This window comes from Sebastes umbrosus, chromosome 5 (assembly GCF_015220745.1).
Source record: "Sebastes umbrosus isolate fSebUmb1 chromosome 5, fSebUmb1.pri, whole genome shotgun sequence".
Taxonomy (NCBI): Eukaryota; Metazoa; Chordata; class Actinopteri; order Perciformes; family Sebastidae; genus Sebastes; species Sebastes umbrosus.
In genome coordinates this window covers 708887-732653 of record NC_051273.1, presented here as the reverse complement: position 1 = coordinate 732653, position 23767 = coordinate 708887, and the positions used below count along the sequence as shown (strand labels likewise).

The following is a 23767-nucleotide window of genomic DNA, read 5'->3' as shown; positions in this document are numbered from 1 at the left end:
CTGTGATCTGTTGATCTGAGATCTATTGATCGGTGATCTGAGATCTACTGATCTGAGATCTGTTGATCTGAGATCTATTGATCTGAGCTCTGTTGATCTGTGATCTGTTGATCTGAGCCAAATAAAAATAAAATCAGACTTTGTGACTGGACTCTTTTGACTCTTTATTCTCATTGGACTCACTTCTAGAGTTAAATAGTGAAAATAGACTATTCACCATGTTTCTGGGGACCCGCTGGAGCTCCCTCAAGGACCCTGGGAGGTCCCCGGACCACTGGTTGAGAACCACTGGTATAGAGGAAGCATCCATGTTGACACGCATTTGACAAACAACACAGACTCCACTAAAACCACTAAAATAGAATAGATATAATAAATAAATAAATAAAATAAATAAAATAAATAAAATAAATAAAATAAATAAAATAAATAAATAAAATAAATAAAATAAATAAAATAAATAAATAAATAAATGTTTCTTCTATATCATCTGTGCAATGTTGCTCTGACTTGTTCATCTGAGTGATTCTGCTGGAACAAAGCTGGTTTAGTTTGTTATACATCCTCCGTTAGAGCTGCCTGCAGCCTGATGGAGAATAAAAGCACCTGTAGCAGAGTTAGTGGTTGTACGTCGTGCTGTGTTTCTATAGTCTGTCTCTGTGGTTACAGTAGATGTAGTGTGCACAGACAGATTTAACAGTTAAAGGGGAACTCCGGTGATTTCGTTTCACTCTTTCATCACGTTGCTGAACTAACGAGAGACATATAAATGAAATAAAAGTCCAGATCTGTGCAGAAGACGTGGAGATGTCCTGACATTCAGACATCAGCTGCAAAAACACGGAAACCTGCATTTCCCATAATGCAACTGGATAGCGCCTGCATCCTAAATCCCCACTTTCTTTCAGACTTTCCACCTCCACTATATATATATATAACAGGCTCGTTGGAGATGAACTGCGCTTCACCTGGAAAGTCACAGAGACAGTTACTTCCTGTTAGATGTGATCTGATCTGTAGGCTACTTGTAGTTTTCACACCATGTTCAGATTTATTTATATTAGTTTATATAAATATATGTGGAAATGTGCGTTTATCTGGCGTTGGATTCTATCATTTATTATATGTCTGTCTTTTAAAGCTTGTTGATAAGTGGTATAGAAATAACCTTCATTATTATTATTATTATTATTATTATTATTATTATCATTATTATTATTATTATTATTATTATTATTATCATTATTATTATTATTATTATTATTATTATCATTATTATTATCATTATTATTATTATTATCATTATTATTATTATCATTATTATTATTATCATTATTATTATTATTATTATTATCATTATTATTATTATTATTATTATCATTATCATTATTATTATTATTATTATTATTATTATTATTATTATTATCATTATTATTATTATTATTATTATTATTATTATCATTATCATTATTATTATTATTATTATTATTATTATTATTATTATTACTAATATCCTACATCTAGTGTTAAATATTACAATTACACAGAGAATTCGGACGTTTGTTGTTAAACTAAGAGCCAATCAGCTCTTCGATCAGGCCACTGCCAGCCGTTTCCCATCATGCCCCTGGGTCCTGCAGTCGGTGGAGAGCAGCTGGCTCTAAAAACTGCGTTCGCCTGGCTATCGTGAGGTTATCGTCAGAGCATGAAGTCGGACACAAATCTAACCGCCATGCGTTGCGCTGCGATCTCCAACGAGCCTAATGAGTGCCAATATAACCCCGATGACATCACTATGACATCATCAGGGTTATTTGTTTTCTCTCTCCAGAGCTGGTAAACTGAACCTCATGTGGAGTTCCTCTTTAAATAAAAGGTGTTGTTTAGAGACAGAAACAGAAATAACACAAATGACCACATGCTCATCATCATCATCATCATCATCATCGAGAACAGAAAGAACAACAATAATTTGTCCCTCTGGTGTTTTTTCCTGTTGAAGGGTAGAAATGAACCGCTGAGATAAAGAATCCCTGATGACAGTCAGATCGCTCACAGTGTCCCATTCCATTATTATTATTATTATTATTAATATACATTCAGGTTCTGACGGCTCCAAATAATGAGAATCACGTCTTCTTCTCAGCGTTAAAGTGAGACTAATAACAGATTCTCTTTCAACCTGATGAAAATGGAAACCTTTCCCTGGAGGAGGACCAGGACTCACAGCTTCATACTGACTGTATATACTATATAGTAGTATTGTACTATATAGTAGTACTGTATATATGCTGTTAAACACTCTGTATATATACTGGTAAACAGACAGTGTGGTCCTCTGCTGCCTGCTGTCGCCCTCTGCTGGTTCACTACAGAAACACACACAGAGCTGTTTAACAGTGGAGGAAGAAGTACTCTTTCTACTTTCTTGGTAAAAGTTTAGTTTAATATATGACTTTATTTGACAGGGAGAGATCATATTTAAAACTAAGAGCTTCATCTGTAGTCCCCGGGCAGGCAATAGTTAAAACACAGACATCATTAGGAATAAAAGCAATATTGAAAATGCAATCAACGATGAAAGCAAAGAAAATAAAAAATAAAAATATAAAATATGTAGATACAAACAGAGTGTGCACGATATAGAGACAACAGAGACGGCTCTAAAATAATAAAAATAGAAATAAAAGTAAAAGTATGAGCATCATTGTAGACTTAAAGGTTCAAAAGTGAAAGTACTCAATAAAGATTGATATTATAATATCACAGTTTATTTGCTGATTATATTTTGTATCAATCATCGTAATCTGGAAAGTAAATAAAATGTAGTGGAGTAAAAAGTACAATATTTCCTCTGAGATGTAGTGAAGTAGGAAGGAGCAGAACAAGTACCTCAAAATTGAACTGAAGTACAGTATTTAATGTACTTAGTTACTTTCCACCTCTGAGTATTTGTTCTATAGAGGAGAGAAGCAGCAGCATGAAATGAATACAAATAAATACATAAACAAATAAAAAAGAAAATTAAAGAGAGGACGGAACCAGCCAAAATACAAAATAAATATATATATAAATAAATAAATATGTCATCAAATGTAGTAAAAATAATATTATAAATTAATTAATTAATTAAAAAATAATACAAATAAAAACATAAATAAATAAAAGGTAAAATTAAACAGAGGAATAAATAAATAGATAAGGAAATGAATACAAAGGTAAATAAATAAAGAAGCAAATTAAAACAGAAATCAATTTATGTCACATTTTATCAAATCATTTATTTATATTTAATAATATTTTTTTTGGCACCAAAGTGAGATGTTATAATAATGCTATAATTAGATTAAATGTTGCAAAAACTGAAATAAAACTATTAAAAAATACTGTAAATAGCAAGCTTTTTTTTTCCAGCGGACTAAAAGTTTCCTCCTGACTGACCTCTCAAAAGGCGTCTCTATGAACTAGAGTATGATTTACATTTCACTGCACATCCTGTTTGAGTATGTGACAGATAAAACTCTTGAATCTTGTATGAGTTCAGATCTGAACACCACATGATCAATAATTGACTGTGACACTTTGTGTAGTTGTTGGATATATGATATGAAATACACATTACTGTAACGATCCTCACAGAGAGCATCGACCTGGAAGAAAACACCATATTGTGTTGATTTGATTCAACGTCACAAAGACAATGTTCACTTTTCTTTTAAAGCCTTTTTATAATTAAAGCATCTGCAGGTTTTAGGTTTTGTGCATTAAAATGTCTTTAAACTCTTGTTTATTGTCTCCTTTTGGGTCTAATGTCCTTTCTTGTTTATGATGTTTGTCTTTATTTATAGTTTATATTTTTTTATATTTATTTATATTTTATATTTATTTATATTTTATATTTATTTATTTATTTTTAATTTTTATTTTTATTATATTTATTTAATTTATATTTATATTTATATTTGATATATTTGATTTACTTTCCTGTTAAATGTGTGTTTTCATCCTTCATCTGGCACATCGTTACTCTGCTTTAAAAGTACTACATTAATTTAAAAAGGCGTTTATTACCTGCATGCAGGGCTAGAATCAAGGTGACCTGATGATTTAGATATAGAAGAGGTGTAATTCACTTGTGTAGTATTGTGTACACTTTCTTGTAGGGATATATTGTATATACAGAATATGATCTGATGTTCCTTAAAGGCAGTGGTGCTATAAACACAGATGTTTGGTCCTTGTTCAGTATGTTGTTCATGGTAATATGAGGTCAGTTACAGATAATAAATATATGATGTAACTGCGTGCCGCTGGACGTCAGCAGGTCTGTTCTCTCTGAGTAGAAGCAGCAGGAAACGCCGACTCAGCATCCACAAATCAAACCGGCTCCATTCATGAGCTCCACATATTTATATGCTGATGAAGGAGCTGCAGTGTGTGTGTGTGTGTGTGTGTGTGTGTGTGTGTGTGTGTGTGCGCTCTCATTCCTGCTGACTCAGCCATTCCTCAGACGTGTCATAGATAGTACTCGTAATGAATAGAGCCTTATATTAGAACCAGCTATACACGCTGTTAACACCCTGCAGCCTGTATACAGCGATCTGATTGGCTACCTGTCACCGGAGTAGGACCAATAACAGTAACACACATTAAGCACTGCATTAGAAACACCAATCAACTTACTGACTGGTTTTCACCAGAGGTTAACCTCAGTAAACATTGTAAACATGAGTTTATGGTTCAAGTCTTCTTCATACAGCATGATGTTGATTTAGTAAATTATGGTCCCATTTAGAGTCAGATAGACCATAAAGCAGGGGATGCTTTAGGGCGGGGCTACCTGCTGATTGACAGGTCACTACCACGGCGTTGTCCGGTCTGGGAGTTGTCCGTGTTTTCATCTTACAACTTTAACCCTTTCACAGCGTGTTCTCACGGCCAAACGGCCAAAAACCAAGATGGCGAAAGCCAAAGAACCAAGATGGTGACGGCAAAAAAACAAGAGTAGAGTAAAGTAGAGCAGAGCAGAGCAGAGCAGAGTAGAGTAGTGTAGAGTAGAGTAGTGTAGAGTAGAGTAGTGTAGAGTAGAGTAGTGTAGAGTAGAGCAGAGCAGAGCAGAGCAGAGTAGAGTAGTGTAGGGTAAAGTAGTGTAGAGTAGAGTAGTGTAGGGTAGAGTAGAGTAGTGTAGAGTAGAGTAGAGTAGTGTAGAGTAGTGTAGAGTAGAGTAGTGTAGAGTAGAGTAGAGTAGTGTAGAGTAGAGTAGAGTAGTGTAGAGTAGTGTAGAGTAGAGTAGAGTAGTGTAGAGTAGAGTAGAGTAGTGTAGAGTAGTGTAGAGTAGAGTAGTGTAGAGTAGTGTAGAGTAGAGTAGTGTAGGGTAGAGTAGAGTAGTGTAGAGTAGAGTAGTGTAGTGTAGAGTAGTGTAGAGTAGTGTAGCGTAGAGTAGAGTAGTGTAGGGTAGAGTAGAGTAGTGTAGAGTAGAGTAGAGTAGTGTAGCGTAGAGTAGAGTAGAGTAGTGTAGAGTAGAGTAGAGTAGTGTAGAGTAGTGTAGAGTAGTGTAGAGTAGAGTAGAGTAGGGTAGAGTAGAGTAGTGTAGAGTAGAGTAGAGTAGTGTAGAGTAGTGTAGAGTAGAGTAGAGTAGTGTAGAGTAGAGTAGTGTAGAGTAGTGTAGTGTAGAGTAGAGTAGAGTAGAGTAGAGTAGCGTAGAGTAATGTAGAGCAGAGTAGAGCAGAGTAGAGTATACTGACCGGACCAGCTGAATGGAAAAAGCAACTTAAATGGAGCTAAATCCTCGACAAACAGATGTGAGCCAGATGTTGCCGCCACAGACTAGAGACCCCCAAGATGGATTTACGAGTCAACCAACATGATCTCTGGAGGCGGCTGTAATGAAGGCAGAGCAGCACGTGAGGACCGTTGTTCCATCAGGACAGATTAGAGCAGCGTTTTATCACGTCCACCACGGAAATAGATCTCAATATGTACATTAATACACCGTCTACTGCGTCATACTCTATTATATATATATATATATATATATATATAGCTGGAAGCTTTCAGCCCGACAACAGCAGACTGATGGAGTCAGTGAAGCTTTATTGGAATCAGGTATGCAAAACAATTAAGAAGGAAAACAAAGTTCAGGTTTTCATTGTGGTCCAGACCCCGACATCGGTCATCTGCATAAGTATTTTACAAAAATCAATCAATCAATAAATAAACCTGGTCAGACAGCACTGTGCTTTCAAAGAGGGAGGGGTGTATGGAGGATGAAACCTGCCAAAAAAAAAAAAATACATAAATGACTCGATAAATAAATAAATATGTCATTAAATGTTGCAAAAATAATATTAAAAATGTATTAATTAATTAAGAAATTAATACAAATATATATATGAATAAATTAAAGGGAAAAATAAACAGAAGATTAAGTAAACAAATAAATAAATAAATACATATTTGTCATTAAATGTAGCAAAATAATATTACAAATAATTTAATATAATAAAATAATAATAAATAATTAAAAAGTAATAAAACCGGGTCAGACAGCACTGTGCTTTCAAAGAGGGAGGGGTACATGGAGGCGGAACCTGCCAAAATTGCCAAAAATAAATAAATAAATAAATATGTCATGAAATGTAACAAAAATAATATTAAAAATAAATAAATCAATTAAAAAATGAATACAAATAAATACATAAACAATTAAAAAGAAAAATTAAACAGAGGACGGAACCTGCCAAAATATAAAATAAATATATAAATAAATAAATAAATATGTCAACAAATGTAGCAAAAATAATATTATTAATTAATTAATTAATTAAAAAAAAGAATACAAATAAAAACAAAAATAAATAAATGGGAAAATAAAAACAAAGGAATAAATAAATAGATAAGGAAATTAATACAAAGGTAAATAAATAAAGAAGCAAATTAAAACAGAAATCAATTTATATCACATTTTATCAAATCATTTATTTATATTTAATACTATTTTTCTATATTTAATGACATATTTAATTATTTATCGAGTCATTTATTTATTTATTATTGATTTTGACATGTTCCGTCCTCCATAGCGGCGGAGCTTAAATTAATCAGAGAATATAGCCATATCTAGAAAAAGATCAAATCTGGATAAAAAGACATCAACAGAATGAACGTGATCAGATATTATTACCATAAACAGAAGTCATTCATTACATGAGCGTTATTTATTGCTTCAGATATTTGCATTTAAAGAACAGCCGGTACCTAAAAGTCACTTCGCTGTAGTAATACAATACGACTGGTTGTGCTCCATAAATGTCTTAAATAGAGGCGGCCACGCAGAAGGCATAAAGTCACATGATCACATTCATAGTTGAACCCGAACAGACGACAGGCTCAAAGAGTGGAGACTGTAGGACGGACTCTGAGGGAGCAGATGCATGCAGCGATCCCAGGATCATGATACAAGATGGACTTAGATGAGAAGATTAAAACCACTCTCTGATAAATATGAAGCTAGAGCCAGGAGACTGTTAGCTTAGCTTAGCATAAAGACTGGAAACAGAGGGAAACAGCTAGCCTGGCTCTGTCCAAAGGTTAATACATCTTCCTTCAAGCACCTCTAAAGCTCACTAATTAACAACTAACACTAACTCTTGTTAGTTGTGTTTTTTTGTAATCTAATTTTGAGTGTAAAGTCGACACAAACTGAGAACTAGTTAGTTTAACACTAACATCGGCATCTCTACTCTACTTCTAACTATAAAGTGAGGAATCTGTGTCTGTGTGTCCTTCTCATATCTCGAGAATCGCTCATCTGATCTACTTCACACTTGGCGGTCATATTGCTGGGGACCAAAGGGAGTGATTTGTCCAATTTGATCCAATTTGGACATATGACATGTTCAATATTAATAAACTTTGAGTAAACAAGCGACCAGTGCTTTGTGCATGGACGTGTAAAGAGAACTGGATACAGCGTTGGAGGCTCCCGCTCATTCCTATGAGAGTGTCTCAATGGCGCATTACAACTTATTTAAAGTTGATTCACCTCAAAATAAATTATCCTCTGAGTTACAGACGTCTCTTTCCCAATGTAAGTCTGTGGGAAAAAGTATTTTTGGGCCCGATGGCATCACGTGACGGACACAGAAGTTGTAGTACCGCCGTTTGGCCACTAAGAACATTGGCATCAACGACCTGCGCTCTTCCTGGAGGCTTGGCTTTCTGCAGCACCGGGGGAGGGGCTTCAGGGGTCCGCAGTTCACTCTTGCTGCTGGATGCTTTATATACTAACGTTACAACTAGGGATGCACCGATACCCGATACCAGTATCGGGTATCGGGTCCGATACTGTGCTCATGTACTTGTACTCGCAAAACGGCTCCGATACAACGGCACCGATGCCACTTTACGGCAGTGTGACGTTAACCTCTCGTCACCATCTTTCGGGTCCTCTTCCCGAGCCTTTCCAAGCCGACCTAGAGTATGCGGGACTCCCCAGCCTGCCGTGTGTCGCTCACACCCTCCAGCTGGCTGTTAACAAGGGTCTTTTGGCACAGAGAAGTACTTGTATCGGTACTCGGTATCGGAGAGTACCCAAATGTGAGTACTTGTACTTGTACTCGGTCTGAAAAAAAAGTGGTATCGGTGCATCCCTAGTTACAACCGAACTCCTCTTCACTTCCTGGAGTCATCTAGCGATGAGCGGTGTTTGACAGCGCTGCCAGCAGCACGTCCTTGGCGCCAAGCAATTGGCCACGCGCTCCGACACAGGCAGGAGCCCCCGACAACGCTGCAAGCAGCAATACCACGAGGCTACCAGGAGCCAAGCAATCGGCTCGCTCCAAACGGGCACGCCATGAACAAGCACTGCACTAGTGCGCTATAATGTTGGAAACACACCAAGCAGCAGCGAAGTGAGACAATAATCACAACTTGTCCACGGCCGGGAGGCGTGTTTGTGTGCTTCAGACGGGAAGAAATTCTTTTGCAACACAGGTCAACATGTCCCAGGAGTCACAGGACCAAAGAGAGGGGAAGTCCCGCCCCTTCCGGTGGACCACCATGGGACCTTATTTCAGAAAAAAACATAAACTGTAGTCAACGGAGAGACACATATTTTTTTGGTCCTGTTTGAATTGCTCCATGAATCACACAGATGATGTTTGTACATTTTAAAGATAATTTCGCAAGTCAAGAAAGTCTCAAGGAAGATGCAACGTGTTAATGAGCTTTAGAGGTTCTGGTAGGAAGATTACTTCACTTCGGACAAAGCTAGTCTCGCTGTTTAAACCCCTAACCCTAACCCTAACCCTAACCCAAACCTAACCCAAACCCTAACCCTGTAACCCTAACCCTAACCCTAACCCTAACCCTGTAACCCTAACCCAAACCTACCCCTATAACCCTAACCCTGACCCTAACCCTGTAACCCTAACCCTAACCTAACCCTAACCCTGTCACCCTAACCCAAACCTAACCCTGTAACCCTAACCCAAACCCTAACCCTGTAACCCTAACCCAGACCTAACCCTAACCCTGTCACCCTAACCCAAACCTAACCCTGTAACCCTAACCCAAACCCTAACCCTGTAACCCTGTAACCCTAACCCAGACCTAACCCTAACCCTGTCACCCTAACCCAAACCTAACCCTGTCACCCTAACCCAAACCTAACCCTGTAACCCTAACCCAAACCCTAACCCTGTAACCCTAACCCTAACCCTGTAACCCTAACCCTAACCATGTAACCCTAACCCTAAACCTAACCCCGTAACCCTAACCCAAACCCTAACCCTGTAACCCTAACCCTAACCCTGTAACCCTAACCTTGTAACCCTAACCCTAACCCCATCTTTGTGCTAAACTAAGCTAAATGTCGTCTGGCTGTAGCTCCATATTTAGTGTACAGACTCATTCAAGTATTCCTTTAATGGAATTACCTGTTTCCAGTGTTTGTGCTAAGCTAAGCTAACCAGTTTCATATTTACTGTTCAGACATGAGAGCGTTATCAAATCTGAACATCTGACTCTCGCCGAATGACAAACTATTCCTTTAATATATCACTCATTTAATGTCAACTTTGTATTAAAACTTGACCTCTTAACGACGCCCTGAAAATAACAAATGATGATTTAAAGACGATAACGGTGGAAATGGAACAATCATTGTGACTTTCTGTTTCTCTGATGAGCCTGAACAACCTGACGTCGGTCTCTGAACTACAGCGGTGACTCTAGATCTCTAGATCTCTAGATGAGGACAAAAAAAAGCATCCAAATATGTATCAAGAAGATTTCATCAAAGCAACAATAATATAGAAACAACAAACTGATCCCAAAATGTTTTTAAAAAAAAGCATCTTATATTCTGTCAAAACTGCCAAAGCTCAAGCTATTCTGCTCATTTCAACACTGGGCTGCTGTTAATGCAATAACATAGAAGCTAACTGGCTTAGTGGTACTTCTCTAAAAGCAGAGCATAATATATACATGTAACCTTAAACTACCTAAACCAGACCTACAGACATACAGACAGACATACAGACAGGAGTCTCAGCACAGAGACCTGGAAACAGAATCATCACTTTAGCTTTAAATCTATGAAAAACGGTCCAACAGAAGACGACTTAATGAAGGTTGTAAATGTGTCTTCTGGATACGTAACTGCAGAAGGTTTTCAGTGCATTCATGATGAGTGATCACACTCTGAAGGCAACACATTTAGCATGGCTATTCATCTGCTTTTAACAAGGAAGCAAAGTCCCCATGGGTGCCCGGGCCCAGACTAACACCTGGACCTCCGGCTCCATTTGTACAAAGTAAGAGTTCACAAAAAGGTAAAAGCCGTTGAGCTGTAGAGAGATGATGACACAGTAGAAATGTAGTTTTGCATAGCATCTGGCCTCGCTCGGTAGGTCCCATCATCTACTGTAGACGCACGGAGGAAATAGAAATGCTCAAATATATCAGAATTTGTCAGAAACTAACCAGCGACAACAAATGAGATAAATGAAACTGTCTTTAAGGGAAAGTATCATACATGTACAAACTCAAGGCAACATTTTCCTGAAGCGAAAGACATGCAATGTTATCCTAAAAAAACATCTATTGACCCCTTCACACCTGGCAATACAACCTGATAACATTCACACCTGGTATTTCAATGTGCCTCCAGCAGAGGAGAGACCAAGTCATTGTTTTGCCGATCTTACACCAAATAACTTTTCAAGCAAGTTCATTGTCGCAGACATATTTCCAATGTCGGAGTCAAGTCAGAGAGTTCTGCTGGAGTCGTCCCGTGGATTTGGATCTTTTAGTGCGAGGTGGCCATAAATTCAGTCCGAGCTGTCTGAAGTCATAAGTCGTTTTCTCGTCTTGACGTTCCATTAAAATCAAACATTGTCAACTACCAATAGGAGCGTTCCCTGCAGCACCAAACAGGAAGCGGCAAACGGGGTAGAAAGTAAACATGGAGGAAACTGGTGGAGTTGTGGAGTGAACAAGAGTTCCTCTTTGAGTATGCTATATGCTAAAGCTAGATAGCTAACCACTGTCCCAAATGGGGCTACTTGCCAGATAACGTTAGCAACTGGAATGTTTGTTATTAGCCTACAAGCTAACCGTACGTTTCAGCTGTAGATTAATAGCAAACATACCAGTAGCTAATGTTAGCTTGCAAGTGGTTAGTAGTTAAACTCACTGGGGACAAAGAACGTATAATGCCAAGAAGTGAAAGTCAGTTGTTCCTTCCATTGCAACATCAACGCCCAGTAGCAGAGCTCGCCTCCGCCATTTTGGACTGAAAGCGACTACCGGACGCCAGTAAAACGTCCGTCTAAAAAGTGCCGTACAAAAGTAAAACACAAATTATTTCTATTCTATTGTTATATTCTACCCAAATGGTCTGTGTCGAACACTAACATATTTAAAATATAATAAGCATTTTCAGTCCAAAATGGCGGCAGCGGCTGTTGTAAAAAAACAAACAAAACAACGGAGTTTCATCTCTTCGCTTCTATTCTCTTCGCCGGGGGATTTCAATGGCTGCAGCAATTTCTGTCCACTTATTTCTCAACAGTTTTTCTTCTTGTAAATTTCCACCAGGAGCAGGAAGTGACATCATCTCTAAAGGAATCTAGTTGTAGTCTTGTAAATAGTGACGCTGTAAGACCCCCAGTCTTTGCAAAATATTATAGTCTGTGATTAAAAAGAGCGAAGACACGTTGTCTTAAGATGTGAGAGGGTGCCAGACTTCAGTCTTTTAAAAGTATTTTCAAGGTCTCCTAGTGTCTGGTAGGCATAAGTCTCAAGTCCTAAACTTTGAGTTTCGAGTCCTAAACAAGTCATAATGAAATTCTTCATGGTTTTCTCCTGCAACTTGATTGGATGCTGTCAGATTGGTTCAAACAAAGTGGAACTGGGGAATTAAGTGGAAGTGCAAGTCCCAATAATATTAATAATTATAATAAGGGTGCAGAGTTCAACAAAAAAATACCATCAGCAAGAAAACAACAAAAGATAGAAATCCAGTTTGTTCAGTTCAGCTTTTTTCCCAACGAGTAAATCCTCTTTCCAAAAAGGATCTTTCTAAAAGTAAATGAACCCAACATGTCCTCCGGTACGGGCCAGTTGATCATCTTCATGCACGCAAAACATGCTTTTTAATCCTTTGGGCTTGGGGGAGGAAGGAATCAGGTATTTTCAAATCAAAAGGCTCCAAGAGTCCAAGAGAAGAAGACACGAGTCACTGGTGTAAAAGTCCAAGTCCAGTTTTAGTTTGACAAATCATCTAAAGTCACCAAATGTTTGACTCGAGTCCAAGTCATGTGACTCGAGTCCACACCTCTGGTCTCCAGCGTTCACATTGAGATCCGATCGCTCAAACAACCAAACGTCACATCCTCCTCTCGTTGGAGCCGTTCTCCACCGTTAGCTTAGCGGATCTTCATAAATGACTCGGCTGCGATATGAATTGCCAAGTTTCACTTTTAGACCAAACTGAAAAGTGTCGTCTTGACTCCGTCCATGAATGTCTGGAATATCCATTTTGACAAGCTGCTTCCTCGCTGGTTTGGAACAGTTGTGTGTGATATCTCCGTAGTTGTAAGTGGATTGAAAACACATTTCCACTTGAATGTGGTCACAATGCGTCCCTGACCACCTCTGGAGTTAGTTTGAATCCATCTTCACTGCGTTGGTCAATCATATCCGATTATAATCCAATCACCTAAAAAGCCATATTAATGCCGGGTGTGAAGGGGGTCTATGATACAAGGTCTGATTTAGAGATGAGATCCTGAATCAGGAGGATGAACGAGCTTTAAACGGCTCCTTTAATCACCGGTTCCCTGTTGAGGTACGTGGCCCAGTAGACCAGGTTGAAGGTCCCGAACAGCACCGGGAACACTATCCGGGACATCTTGTCGATCTTGCTCACGCTGTTGTAAGTCTTTTTGGGGTCGGGGGGCTTGGTCTCAGAGGGTTTGAGCTGAACTGCCGTGCTGTTTGAGATGGTCGAGATGGACGCGTCCTTCGTCAGGTTGGTGGTGTAATTCACACCTGCTGAACAGGTGTTGTTGGGCTTCTTAGACAGAGCCAGAGGGTCCTTCTTCTGTAGAGAGGGACAGAGACACAGGGATTAACAGAGGGTCCTTCTTCTGTAGAGAGGGACAGAAACACAGGGATTAACAGAGAGTCCTTCTTCTGTAGAGAGGGACAGAGACACAGGGATTAACAGAGGGTCCTTCTTCTGTAGAGAGGGACAGAGACACAGGGATTAACAGAGGGTCCTTCTTCTGTAGAGAGGGACAGAGACACAGGGATTAACAGAGAGTCCTTCTTCTGTAGAGAGGGACAGAGACACAGGGATTAACAGAGAGTCCTTCTTCTGTAGAGGGGGACAGAGACACAGGGATTAACAGAGGGTCCTTCTTCTGTAGAGAGGAACAGAGATAGAGATTAACAGAGGGTCCTTCTTCTGTAGAGAGAGACAGAGACACAGGGATTAACAGAGGGTCCTTCTTCTGTAGAGAGGGACAGAGATAGGGATTAACAGAGGGTCCTTCTGTAGAGAGAGACAGAGACACAGACACAGGGATTAACAGAGAGTCCTTCTTCTGTAGAAGGTGACGGAGACAGGGATTAACAGAGGGTCCTTCTTCTGTAGAGGGAGACAGAGACACAGGGATTAACAGAGGGTCCTTCTTCTGTAGAGGGAGACAGAGACACAGGGATTAACAGAGGGTCCTTCTTCTGTAGAGAGGGACAGAGATAGGGATTAACAGAGAGTCCTTCTTCTGTAGAAGGTGACGGAGACAGGGATTAACAGAGGGTCCTTCTTCTGTAGAGGGAGACAGAGACACAGGGATTAACAGAGGGTCCTTCTTCTGTAGAAGGTGACGGAGACAGGGATTAACAGAGGGTCCTTCTTCTGTAGAGAGAGACAGAGACACAGGGATTAACAGAGGGTCCTTCTTCTGTAGAGGGAGACAGAGACACAGGGATTAACAGAGGGTCCTTCTTCTGTAGAGAGGGACAGAGATAGGGATTAACAGAGAGTCCTTCTTCTGTAGAAGGTGACGGAGACAGGGATTAACAGAGGGTCCTTCTTCTGTAGAGGGAGACAGAGACACAGGGATTAACAGAGGGTCCTTCTTCTGTAGAAGGTGACGGAGACAGGGATTAACAGAGGGTCCTTCTTCTGTAGAGGGAGACAGAGACACAGGGATTAACAGAGGGTCCTTCTTCTGTAGAGAGGGACAGAGATAGGGATTAACAGAGGGTCCTTCTTCTGTAGAGAGGGACAGAGACACAGGGATTAACAGAGGGTCCTTCTTCTGTAGAAGGTGACAGAGACACAGGGATTAACAGAGGGTCCTTCTTCTGTAGAGGGAGACAGAGACACAGGGATTAACAGAGGGTCCTTCTTCTGTAGAGAGGGACAGAGATAGGGATTAACAGAGGGTCCTTCTTCTGTAGAGAGGGACAGAGACACAGGGATTAACAGAGGGTCCTTCTTCTGTAGAAGGTGACAGAGACACAGGGATTAACAGAGGGTCCTTCTTCTGTAGAGAGGGACAGAGACACAGGGATTAACAGAGGGTCCTTCTTCTGTAGAGAGGGACAGAGATAGGGATTAACAGAGGGTCCTTCTTCTGTAGAGAGGGACAGAGACACAGGGATTAACAGAGGGTCCTTCTTCTGTAGAGAGGGACAGAGACACAGGGATTAACAGAGGGTCCTTCTTCTGTAGAGAGGGACAGAGACACAGGGATTAACAGAGAGTCCTTCTTCTGTAGAGAGGGACAGAGACACAGGGATTAAAGCGTTCAAGGTGCTGCACATTCGTCCAACATAATAAACCAGGTTGTTATGAACACACACACATATAGAGGAGAAGAGGAAGAGGAGGATAAAAGCTGGCCGGTGAAGGTGTGAAGGATCGATAATGAACTGGCTCTGAGCCACAACACCAACCAGCTGAACTACGAGTCTATTGATCCACCATCTCTGAACTTCTTCATCTCTTTCTTTATTACCATGTGTGACTTCACTCCTCCTCCTCTCCTCCTTCTCCACACCACCACTCTTCAATGAACAGAGTAAAGAATGAAAGGAGAGTCAACTTCAAACAGCTTTTAGACTGAACCTACAAGAGAGTTTAAAGCTGCTGTGATGTTAACTATGTAAGAGATAACGTACAGCTCGCTGGCCATTATTGTGCAATAAACCCCGACGGGGTTTATTGCACAATACATTGTTATACATACATACATACATTCTGTTATACATACTAACGGTCTGTTATACGTAGCAACGGTCTGTTATACGTAGCAATGGTCTGTTACACATACTAACGGTCTGTTATACGTAGCAACGGTCTGTTATACGTAGCAACGGTCTGTTATACGTAGCAACGGTCTGCTATACGTAGCAACGGTCTGTTATACGTAGCAATGGTCTGTTATACATACTAACGGTCTGTTATACGTAGCAACGGTCTGTTATACGTAGCAACGGTCTGTTATACGTAGCAATAGTCTGTTATACGTAGCAACGGTCTGCTATACGTAGCAACGGTCTTTTATACGTAGCAATGGTCTGTTACACATACTAACGGTCTGTTATACGTAGCAACAGTCTGTTATACGTGGCAACGGTCTGTTATACGTAGCAACGGTCTGCTATACGTAGCAACGGTCTGTTATACGTAGCAACGATCTGTTATACGTAGCAACGGTCTGCTATACGTAGCAACGGTCTGTTATACGTAGCAACGGTCTGTTATACATACTAATGGTACGTTATACATAGCAACGGTCTGTTATACATACTAACGGTCTGTTATACGTAGCAACGGTCTGTTATACGTAGCAACGGTCTGTTATACATACTAACGGTCTGTTATACGTAGCAACGGTCTGTTATACGTAGCAACGGTCTGTTATACGTAGCAATAGTCTGTTATACGTAGCAACGGTCTGCTATACGTAGCAACGGTCTGTTATACGTAGCAATGGTCTGTTACACATACTAACGGTCTGTTATACGTAGCAACGGTCTGTTATACGTAGCAACGGTCTGTTATACGTAGCAACGGTCTGCTATACGTAGCAACGGTCTGTTATACGTAGCAATGGTCTGTTATACATACTAACGGTCTGTTATACGTAGAAACGGTCTGTTATACGTAGCAACGGTCTGTTATACGTAGCAATAGTCTGTTATACGTAGCAACGGTCTGCTATACGTAGCAACGGTCTTTTATACGTAGCAATGGTCTGTTACACATACTAACGGTCTGTTATACGTAGCAACAGTCTGTTATACGTGGCAACGGTCTGCTATACGTAGCAACGGTCTGTTATACGTAGCAATGGTCTGTTATACATACTAACGGTCTGTTATACGTAGCAACGGTCTGTTATATGTAGCAACGGTCTGCTATACGTAGCAACGGTCTGTTATACATAGCAACGGTCTGTTATACGTAGCAATGGTCTGTTATACATACTAACGGTCTGTTATACGTAGCAACGGTCTGTTATATGTAGCAACGGTCTGTTATACGTAGCAACAGTCTGTTATACGTAGCAACGGTCTGCTATACGTAGCAACGGTCTGCTATACGTAGCAACGGTCTGCTATACGTAGCAACGGTCTGTTATACGTAGCAATGGTCTGTTATACATACTAACGGTCTGTTATACGTAGCAACGGTCTGTTATACGTAGCAACGGTCTGCTATACGTAGCAACGGTCTGCTATACATAGCAATTGTCTGTTATACATAGCAATACATAGCTGTCACAAGCCTATCGTCCATAAGTAGATGCACGTTTCATACTGCTTGGTGACTTTTCGGAGCCCAGAATAGTTTGGTACCAACAACGTGAGTCTTCACAATCAACAACGACACTAAACAGTCCTCCCACCTTGGGCAGTTGGGCCTCCATGGCCTTCTTCCCGTCCCAGGCCCAGCTCCTCTTGGTGAAGTAGTTCACCGTGGCGAACTCGATGAGCGCGGAGAAGACGAAGGCGTAGCACACGGCGATGAACCAGTCCATGGCGGTGGCGTAGGCCACTTTAGGTAGCGAGTTCCTGGCGCTGATGCTGAGAGTGGTCATGGTGAGCACCGTGGTCACACCTGGTGGCGGTGGAGGAGAAAACTGAGTCACTTCTACTGACCAGACTCACTATTCTGGTTCTATTACAGCAGATTAGAGTCGCAGTGAAGGGAGGGCACATTTCAGAGCAACACCAGGTTATGTGCATGATTTAAATTCATGTATTCAGCATCAAATAAAACTCTGCATTAATTCAACAGGTTTATTCATTCAGGCTCACCAAACACGGTCCGCGCTGGCACCGACTCCCGGTTGAGCCAGAAGGAAACCTGCGACAGGATCACCGTCATGAAGCAGGGCATGTAGGTCTGGATGACGAAGTAGCCGATCTTCCTCTTCAGGTAGAAGTGAGCCATCATCACGGTGTATTGACCTGGAGCACACAGCAGGATGAAGAGTATATTGACTACTCCTAAACCCTTTTTTACACCTTCCACCAAAATTAGTGCGTACATGCAAGTTTTTTAAACGTCGCAAATGCACCAGAAAACAAGGTTAGTAAACAGTTAAAATGTTACGCTGGTTATTTATTTTCTTATATCTGTTTCTCATTCAGTCTCTCTTTCAAACTCTCAGACCAGAGTTGGTGATTGTTTCTGATTTGATGAGTTTCATTTTGTTTCTGTCGGGTTTGAATGAAGAACGAAGAATGACTGTTTCTGTCACTGGAGTCTGGTGGCTTTGAGGAGAGCATATAACGGCTGTTTCTTTTCTCATCTAACTGTGAATTAAGAGTTTATTTCCACCGAACCAGAGTTGGTGATTGTTTGATCAGTGGAAAGACAAACAAAGACGGTTTTGATGAGTTTTATTTTGTTTCTGTCCAGTTTGACTGAAGGACGGTAAGAGCTGGTAATGACTCAAAATGACTGTTTCTCTCTATGGAGTCTGGTGGCTTTGAGGAGAGCAGATTAATTGTATGTTTCGATTGTTAATAAATTATAATAACTGTCCAAATCCCTGTTTATTTTATTAATCATATATTCACTTTAGGCCTTTTAACCATCTGATAATAACTAGTAATAATTAATGTTGAATATGAATAAAGAATACTGTTGTGAGACTATTATATATATACATATATATATAGCTAGTAGGAAGCTGTCAGAACGGGATATGTCATATGAGCGTGCAGGGCGGTGCGGTCCCGTGGGTCTGATGACCGTTCATTATGGCGAAGTAAATAAATCTGGATTCAGCTGTTAGTTCATTTTACTACTTTTAGGACATCATGATTTAAATGAGGGATATTTAGGTGTTCCTACTGGGAAGTTGATTTCTATCCTCTGATTTACAGACGTCTCTTTATACATCCATGGACACACACTCAGTGGAGTTTTCAGTCCAAAATGGTGGCAGCCAAAAAAGCACCGGAGTTTCATCTCTCTGCTTTAATCATCACAGCGTCCAACGACACAACACCCACTGAACTCCTCACAACAGAGATGTTTAATGACAGCAGAGAGGAGTCCTCCTCCAAAGACCTGTAGTTTTAACAAACGTTACTCAAACAGGTTAAATAGTTCATTTGATGGGGACTATTTTCAGCTGCGGATTAACACACATTTGGTGCTGTAGTGGAGGGGGGGGGGGGGGGGGGTTTACAGCAGCAGGACGGTGTTTCATAAACGGTGCCTGTGTGTTCATGGTAATGAAGGTGGATGATGAGTCTATTAATAGCTTCCAGTCTGTTCACTCTCGGTGTCCTCAGGTCACATGTGGTGAGGTGGGTTTTACTGAGCTGCCTCAGAATAATAAGAATAAAACTAGAGCTCCTTTCCTACCGGACTAAAGACACAAGCTCTTCTACATCCACGGTCTTCACAAGCACGAGCCTCTCGTCTATGAGTAGATGCATGTTTCCTTCTGCACGGAGACTTATCAGAGCCCACAATAGTTTGGTCCTCACAACGCGAGTCAGCGAGCTCTGCTGACGCTGACGCTGCAATGGAACCAACTATTGACTTTCACTTCTTAGCGATATATGTTCTTTGATTAAAGGCTGTATGAGTGTATGGCTGTATGAGTTTTACTTGACCACCTCCAGGCCAGACTTCTCCTCTAAACATGGAAGTGTGAACTAAACCGTTGAGGAACAGGTTTGTGGTGGAATCATGGTATCCTGTTAATCAACTGAAGATGAAGCATTGGAAGGATTTCCACAGATGACTGCTGCTTTCCTTGTCAAAATGTAGTTTGGAGCGTTATTTAACCTCCTTCATGACCTTCTGGTCTGACCTGGTTGGTACCGATGGATTCATTAAAGTTTCATATGATACCAGTATCTTCAGTCTGGCTTGGTGGTCGGGGCCATAGAGTCTAACTTACACAAACCTCAGTCAAATAAATCAATGAGTCAGGCAGTAGAGACTAAAATATTCTGCTACTAGGGGAAGGGGGGATGGCAGGTTAACAAGGGGGCAAATGTCCCAAAAATGTCCCAAAAAAAGTCTGGAAAATGTAAAAAAAAATGTCCAAAAATGTCAGAGAAATGTCCGAAAAAAATTCTCTAAAATATATATATAATATATATTATAATATATATAATTTATATTTATATAATTTTTTCTAGCTTTAAAACTGAGCCCACTACAACCTAAATTAGTGGTGTTAAAACAAATTTACGTTATTATCACGTTAACTTTTACAGCCCTAATATATACAGTATATATCCTTTTCCAAAAGGGACTTCCAAACAGTCACACACCACAAGTGAACGAGCACAACATCCTGTATGTCTGTATGCAACACCAAAACAACTCTCTGAGACTCTCTGAGACTCTGTGAGACTCTCTAAGACTCTCTGAGACTCTGAGACTCCTTTCTGTCATTACATGTCTCCGTTTGGAGGTGTTCAGTGGGAGTTGTGGTTAAAGGCTGTACGAGTTCTTGACCACCTCCAGGCCAGACTGCTCCTCTAAACATGGAAGTGTGAACTGAATGAGGTTTGTGGTGGAATCATGGTTTCCTGTTAATCAAGTGAAGATGAAGCATTGGAAGGATTTTTCTTCCCGTGGAGCCGTGGAGTCTGATCAACTAGAGGAAATCCACAGATGACTGCTGCTTTCTCCTGGCAAAATCCGATTTTTCTGTCTCACTAATCCCTTGTCACAATCTGCATCCTGTATATCTCCCTCTCTCTCTCTCCCTCCGTCTCTCTCTCTCTCTCTCTCTCTCTCTCCCTCCGTCTCTCTCTGTCTCTCTCCATCTCTCTCCGTCTCTCTCTCTCCGTCTCTCTATCTGAGTGCAGCAGACCGTCCGACCCATCCTGTCCTGTCAGGATCCTGTCGGGCCGGTCCAGTATCTGATTGGGGATCCTCCATCACTACCAGACCTGGATCAGAGGTGATTACTAACTAAGGTGCACAGATGAGTGAAGCCGAGGGGGGTTGAGAGGGACCGGTGGTGGGGGGGGGGAGGACAGTTTGGACGCTCTGAGCGATGCGGCGACGAGCATCATGTCCTTAATGAAAGGTGTGCCGCCGCCTTCGCTCCGAGGACTACTCGCCAGCAGCAGCCCTGCTCTGTGGTGGCACCGCCGGGCCAGCGCCGCTCTGATCTGACCTGAACTGACCTGCCTGACTGCAGGGGCCCGGACGTGGACGGACGTGGACGGACATCTCGGAGGCGTGGAAAAAATGCGTTCGTGGTGGATTTTACTGTTTGGCTTTTGGAGCGTCTGCGGGGAACTGCCGTTTATAGCGGAGAACAACGCGGCGATGCTGGTCAACTGGTGAGTGCGAGAGCAGAAAACCATCTGTTGAGCTTTACTGTTGTTTGATCTGATCATCGATAGCAGCTCCTGTTTCTATGTTTTCATCCTCTTAACCTGTGAGGTCAAAGGTCACCTCTGCCCAGTGTGAGCGCAGCTATTCTTGGCTCGTTAAGGAGGGTTTGTACCTCAGATTAGTGATGCTAATTAAGGCCATGCTGGCTGTGTGTGAGTGTGAGCGGTGCATGATGGGACACGGTTACAACCAGAGGAGTATATAAACTGAGTGTGATGAGTCTGGTTCTGTCAGCAGCAGCAGCAGCAGCAGCAGCAGCAGCAGCAGCAGCAGCAGCAGCAGCACCGCGGCCTAACGCCGCCCAACAGTTCTCCAACGTTATCTGGAGTAAAGAGCAGATATACCTCCGTAAACTCAGCAGCAACAGGCAGCAGAAATGTATGATCATATTCTTTACATAACAGAATTAAGCAGATACCCCCCCCACTATATCCCCCTCGCCCTCGCCGGCCCACGTGTCTCCGCCGCCGCAGCCAATCCCTGAGCTGTGACGTCACTCAGTAAAAGCACAACTGATGGGCCTGCGTACGGATTAACCCTACAGACCCGCTGGCTCAGACCACGGATAAGTGATTTTTTTGCCCCCCCCCCCCCCTCCAGAGACAGCTGGCTATGTGTGGGAGGCGTCCTCAAATCCTTCTGATTCATTCATTGTCTCTATCCAGCTTGATTTGAAATAAAATTGTTCTTCTCACAACATCTTTGGATGTCACACACACACACACACACACATACACACACACACACACGCACACGCACACGCACACGCACACACACACACACACACACACACACACACACACACAAACACTGTAATAACAGTGAGCTTAACGTCCTGCAGCGACGGTACGACGGCTGTTGTAAAGCAGGAGATTTGTTCATTTTGAACAGGGAGGACGGGTTTGTTTTATTTCACCCACAGCTAAAGAACCGCCCCATCAATCCATATCCATTATCTGCTTCATCTGAGTCTATGTGGAGGTAGAAGGAAGTTACTGTTTTATTGTTGTAGTCTGAGTAACGTGACGTCATATCCGTTCCGTATCCGTCAACCGAAACAAACCTCAGAGAGTATAAAACGTTGGAGGGTCAGCGTGGATACGACCTGCACCCTCACATGTTAAATCCAGCGTGGTAAACACTACACATCCAGTAAAGGATGGAAACACTTTGGGTTTCACATATTGACAGGAAGAGCAGAGCTAGACAGAGCAGAGCTAAAGCTGCATGCTAACTCTGTCACGGACAGGAAACGTTATGGTATGGAGGCAACGTTATGGTATGGTGGTAACATTATGGTATGGCGGTAACGTGGCGGTGGAGCCGGCCGTCGCTCTCGTCTCTGTGGTCAAATGGGCCGACGCTACGACTGTAGAGCACCCAGATACTGACATTACTGTTCTCTGCATTGAAACGGCCCCGATGGAGCTGACCATGGATGGATAAAGAGAACGGAGCTGACGGGAGAGCTAGAGACCACCTTGGAGAAGTTAGAGGAAGTAGACACGGGGGAATGATAGAAGATAACGGAGGGATGCAGCTCCATGAATGAGTGAATGTGAGTGAATGAGTGAATGAGTGAATGAGTGAATGAGTGTGGATGACAGAATAGTGATAAAGCTCCTTGGCGGTACCTCGACTGGTGTAGATGTCCTCCGTTCCTGCAGTCTGACCGATCAGATGGTACTGATTGAGCCGCGAGCCTTCCTCCGCCACCACCACCGACTTGGCTGCTCCCTGAGTCCAGGTGTAGACCACCTCCGAGACCGGATACGCATCTACCAACACAACACACACAGACGCATTAGTTATTACATTATCAGTATTCTTTAAAGATCAAATGGTCTGTGGCAGATATCCTGAAAGCAAGTCACTGTTACTCAGCTATTCCCGGAGCTTTCGACCACGGTTGAAAGCTTCAGGATAAACTGAGTAAGAGCACCTTCCATTCAGAATGTTTATAAAACTGCATGATGTTGCACGTCTTGCCGATATCAGATCTGTTTTCTAAAGTTATTCAGATACTGGTCCCGTGTACATCAGATCAGATTAGGCCGGTCACAAACTACTTTTGTTGGACGATATATTATCCTATAAATAACGGATATTATTGTCATTTTAAAACCATTTTATGCATCTGATATAATGATAATATTATAGTATAATAATGCATTACAGCCTTTCAAAGAACAATCAAATATATATTATATTATATATTATATATATATATATATATATATATATTTAAAATAAAGAATATTTTATAAATAATTGGAATGTGAAAAACAATATTAAAATATTCTAAATAAATAAAACAAATAAAATAAAACCACACAACCAAAACAATAAATAAAA

At 41.2% G+C, this 23767-nt stretch overlaps 2 protein-coding genes across 4 annotated transcripts in view; one reads left to right on the top strand and one right to left on the bottom strand.

The window, feature by feature from the left end:
• Window positions 1-12673: 12673 nt before the first annotated feature.
• Window positions 12674-23767, bottom strand: part of gabra5 (gamma-aminobutyric acid type A receptor subunit alpha5) — a 37346-nt gene continuing 26252 nt past the window's right edge. For 2 of the 3 annotated variants that reach the window (XM_037771069.1, XM_037771068.1), the window contains 4 exons: window positions 23047-23190; window positions 17845-17997; window positions 17433-17644; window positions 12674-13609 (listed from right to left, as the gene is read on the bottom strand). In XM_037771069.1, coding sequence (XP_037626997.1) covers window positions 13319-13609; window positions 17433-17644; window positions 17845-17997; window positions 23047-23190 — 800 coding nt within the window. In that variant the 3' untranslated portion in view covers window positions 12674-13318. Of the gene's footprint in view, window positions 13610-14434; window positions 15245-17432; window positions 17645-17844; window positions 17998-23046; window positions 23191-23767 lie in introns of those variants that run through there. The other variant, XM_037771070.1, reaches the window with a different exon arrangement.
• gabrb3 (gamma-aminobutyric acid type A receptor subunit beta3) overlaps window positions 20230-23767 on the top strand; it is a 54405-nt gene continuing 50867 nt past the window's right edge. Inside the window, exon 1 of the mRNA XM_037771077.1 lies at window positions 20230-21357. Within this exon, the coding sequence (XP_037627005.1) occupies window positions 21263-21357 (95 nt within the window). The 5' untranslated portion in view covers window positions 20230-21262. The remainder of the gene's footprint in view (window positions 21358-23767) is intronic.